At 56.1% G+C, this 3,418-nt stretch overlaps 1 protein-coding gene and 3 non-coding genes across 4 annotated transcripts; 3 read left to right on the forward strand and 1 right to left on the reverse strand.

Annotated features, from left to right (window-relative positions):
- Positions 1 to 426: 426 nt before the first annotated feature.
- On the forward strand, positions 427 to 508 carry TRNAS-GCU. The gene has a single exon. It is a non-coding gene; the product is annotated as a tRNA-Ser (tRNA).
- Positions 509 to 735: 227 nt separating this feature from the next.
- Positions 736 to 809, forward strand: TRNAT-AGU. Its single transcript has one exon. It is a non-coding gene; the product is annotated as a tRNA-Thr (tRNA).
- Positions 810 to 1,152: 343 nt separating this feature from the next.
- Positions 1,153 to 1,226, forward strand: TRNAI-AAU. Its single transcript has one exon. It is a non-coding gene; the product is annotated as a tRNA-Ile (tRNA).
- A 697-nt stretch (positions 1,227 to 1,923) lies between these two features.
- BORCS6 (BLOC-1 related complex subunit 6) lies at positions 1,924 to 3,409 on the reverse strand. The gene has a single exon (XM_008061127.1). It carries the CDS (start codon positions 3,321 to 3,323, stop codon positions 2,652 to 2,654), a length of 672 nt encoding a protein of 223 aa, XP_008059318.1. The 5' UTR covers positions 3,324 to 3,409; the 3' UTR covers positions 1,924 to 2,651.
- Between the last annotated feature and the right edge of the window lie 9 nt (positions 3,410 to 3,418).

Consider the following 3,418-nt stretch of genomic DNA (forward strand, 5'->3'; position numbering starts at 1 on the left):
CCCCCCCCTTTCTTCCTGCTTTTATTGAATTCTCTTTACTTTAAATTGTAGTCGAGCGCCAGCGCCTGGGTCAGAGAAGCAGCATCTCCTCCAGGCCGGAAGGGGCGGGCTTCTGGCGCGAAGTTCCGAGGCCGCCCCGTCTGGGGAGCCCAAAAATCTCGCGGAGGTTTTTACGGAGGATCCGGGTACCCTAATTCTGGGTGGATAGCGCGGTTCTTGACGACAGGCAGAGCTCCGGACCATCAGCCCAGAGGAGGAAGGATCGGGCAACCACCAGGCGAGAAAGTCAGTCTCCGACCTGCAAGTGCTGTTCGTGGTCCCGGGCAGGCTTCCTCGAAATGTGCCCCTTTCGTGACGCAAACGCACCCCAACGGTAGGAATAAGAATTCAGGACCCAGAAAGGAAAGTCTGAATTACCTCTCCGAAGACGAGGTGGCCGAGTGGTTAAGGCGATGGACTGCTAATCCATTGTGCTCTGCACGCGTGGGTTCGAATCCCATCCTCGTCGGCTTGGGAGTCGCGGCTTAAGCTGAGTTTTGTAGCCTCAAAACTAGGTCGTGTCTTCTCTTACCGTCAGTCTTCCCTGTTCACTTTCCGTGTCTCCCCCAGCCACTTCCCTCGCCGGTTCTTCTACGTTTTCCAGTATGTCGAAGTTTTATAGGACGTTTTGATATTCACTCACCTACCGTGAACCTGACCTGGCCAAGGAAATAAGGCAACAGGAAGCCCCCGGTAGGCGCCGTGGCTTAGTTGGTTAAAGCGCCTGTCTAGTAAACAGGAGATCCTGGGTTCGAATCCCAGCGGTGCCTCCGGAGTTTGTTCTGCTTTTGCAAAACACTTAGACGTTTAAAGGAGAGTTGCAGGACCTCGTGGGCTCCGGCCCTTATAATTTGTCACGTATCCGTCTATACTCTCGGATGGATCTGCCGCGCGCTCTCAGGCATTCACCAGCAACCAAGCACCAGAGTGGTATCGTCGGTTCTTTTCGGTATTACGGCTTGACTGTAACTTGCCTAAGTGCTCATCTAGTCTGTTTTTGTATTTCATTTTAATCTCTCGTAAAGCAGTCCTATCGTTAAAGGATTTCTCCGAGACAGGAATGAGTCATAATCTAACTTTACATTGCCTCATTACAACCTATAAACGTCAGCTGGCCGGTTAGCTCAGTTGGTTAGAGCGTGGTGCTAATAACGCCAAGGTCGCGGGTTCGATCCCCGTACGGGCCAGTAGTCTGTGCCTTTTGAACACTGGGCTTCCGACGTTTTAGTCTGTTCTAAAGACAAACAATATAACTGGAGGAAAGCTGGCGGAGCAATATTTGCAATCCCTGGACATTTCACACCCAAACAAGAAATGTATTGGAGCTCAGTTTAAAGTAGGAGTGCGGTGAGGAAGACGGCTTTAGAGAAAGCAGATTTTTGTGATTTCTATTTCTAAATATTATGACCATAACATGCGGCTCCTGAACTTACTAAATTTACTTAAACAAATAAAAATAAAAAGGCTGCCAAGGGTTGGGACACGTTTGTTTCAAACCATTACATGTGTCATTGATCAGCAGTGTTGGAAATAGTCAGGAATAGAGCTGGCAAGTGTTCCCAGTCTTCCTCCAGAGCTAAAATGTCCAATCCACCCAGTCCCTGCCTGTCCAGCAGGATCTGAAAAGACAATCCCTTCCCTTCCTCTTCTTAGTACCTCGCTTGCGTTTTTGCTGTTGCTGGATACTTGGACCCCTGTGACTGATTATGTGTCTCCCATTTTCCCTTCACATCGGCTAAGAGCAGGAACCATATTCTTCCCCATTTAGCCTGGGACCTCACCCCCACCGGACTCCCAGCAATGACCCCCAGGGAGATGCATGAACAAGATCAACCCTTATCCCCATTCCTTTGACTTCTCAATCACTGCAACCCCACACAGACGCAGCCTCAGCCTTGGCAGCAGCAGCACTTTAATTCCACAAAAACTCAGAAAGCCAAAACTGATTAGAACACTCCACAACAGGTGGGCTTCAAAACCAGCAACATTCTACCGGAACCCTGAGAGCAGTGAGACACCTCCCACATCACCACCTCCACCACGCAATGCATTCCTCCTAGCTCCACCCCGTACTGGCTGGGGAAGTAGTGTGGTAGAGGGCCAGAGGGCGGAAGCAGGAGGTTTTCCACCTACAGTGTGCATTCTTGCCTCGTGGTGTTCAGACAAGAGCCACTCAAGCTCCCACAGCCCCTGGCACCTGAGATGTGACCACTAAAGTCACGATGGCCACAGTGGGGGCTGGGGCCTCCTCTCTTCCCTTCTGATCCCACATATGGGAATCATGTCCTCACCTTCAAGGGACCCTTAAAGCTCCAGGTTCCCAGGGATGGTGCTCTAGCTAGGGAAGAGAGCTGGGAAGAACAGGGTAGCTACAGATGGCCAACAGAATAGAAGCAGAGCAATATCCCTTCCCACCAGAAGAGCTGTTAGAACGTCCCCATATACACGTGCCTAAGCCCCAGCAAGTGGGCAGGGGCCAGACAAACGCATCTGGAAGAGCTTCCAACACACAGGCCTCCCCTCAGCGGGCAGTTCCCACTAGGGCTCCTTGGAGTCCTTAGGGTCCTGCTGGGTCCTGCCCTGGCCAGACCCGGCCTCCCCTGTCCTCCTGGTCACTTGCACAGGGCTTCCAACACCTCCAGAGTGCGTCGGATATCCCGGACTTGGCGCGCCAGCCCCTGAACCGGCTGCAGAGCCCGCTCCAGCTCCTCGCAGCGCGCCAGCAGGGTGTACATGCCCTTGATGCTCATGTCCACGGCTTCACCTAGGGAGTCTACGGCGTCGCGGTAGGTCTGGATGCAGCCCACACTCAGCGCTGTCAACTCCTGCACCGCGCCACCCAACCCGCGAAGCAGACGGTCCACCCGGCCGCCCAGCTCCCGAGTCAGCCGCTCCAGATCCCGCAGCACGTCGGGGTCGATGGGTGGGATGGCCGGCGTCAGCGTGGGTGCTGGCGCTGGGCAGGGCCGCGCAGGGGCAGGGGGCAGCGGCGGAGGGGCGCCGCTCAGACGGATCTTGAGCTGCAAGTTGTTGGCGACAAAGTGAGTGAGGTCGCCGTGGCGACTCACTGTGCCCTCGAGCTCTAGGGGGCTGGAGATGGTGGCGCGGCGCCCGCCGCCGGCGCCGGACTCGGCACCCCCTGCGGACCCGGCGCCACCGCACGCCCCGCTCAGCCCGTCCAGGCTGCGACTGTCCTGAAGGCGACTGGAGGTGGAGCGGCCCGCTCGGCCGGCCGCCGCCGCCTCCTCGTCGTCGTCGTCCTCCTCCTGCCGCTCAGTACTCATCCCGCCGCCCTCCCGGCTTCCTCGACGGCAGGTCCTCTCGGAGGCGGACTCGTCCTCGGGAGGCTCAGGGCCCTTGTGCCGGGCGGACAGGGGCG

This window comes from Carlito syrichta, unplaced genomic scaffold (genome assembly GCF_000164805.1).
Source record: "Carlito syrichta isolate Samal-C Ts95f unplaced genomic scaffold, Tarsius_syrichta-2.0.1 Scaffold305117, whole genome shotgun sequence".
NCBI classification, from domain to species: Eukaryota; Metazoa; Chordata; class Mammalia; order Primates; family Tarsiidae; genus Carlito; species Carlito syrichta.

Bases quoted from the DNA above. Each gene is read 5' to 3' on its own strand.
- BORCS6 (XM_008061127.1), bottom strand. From the start codon at position 3,323: ATGAGTACTGAGCGGCAGGAGGAGGACGACGACGACGAGGAGGCGGCG.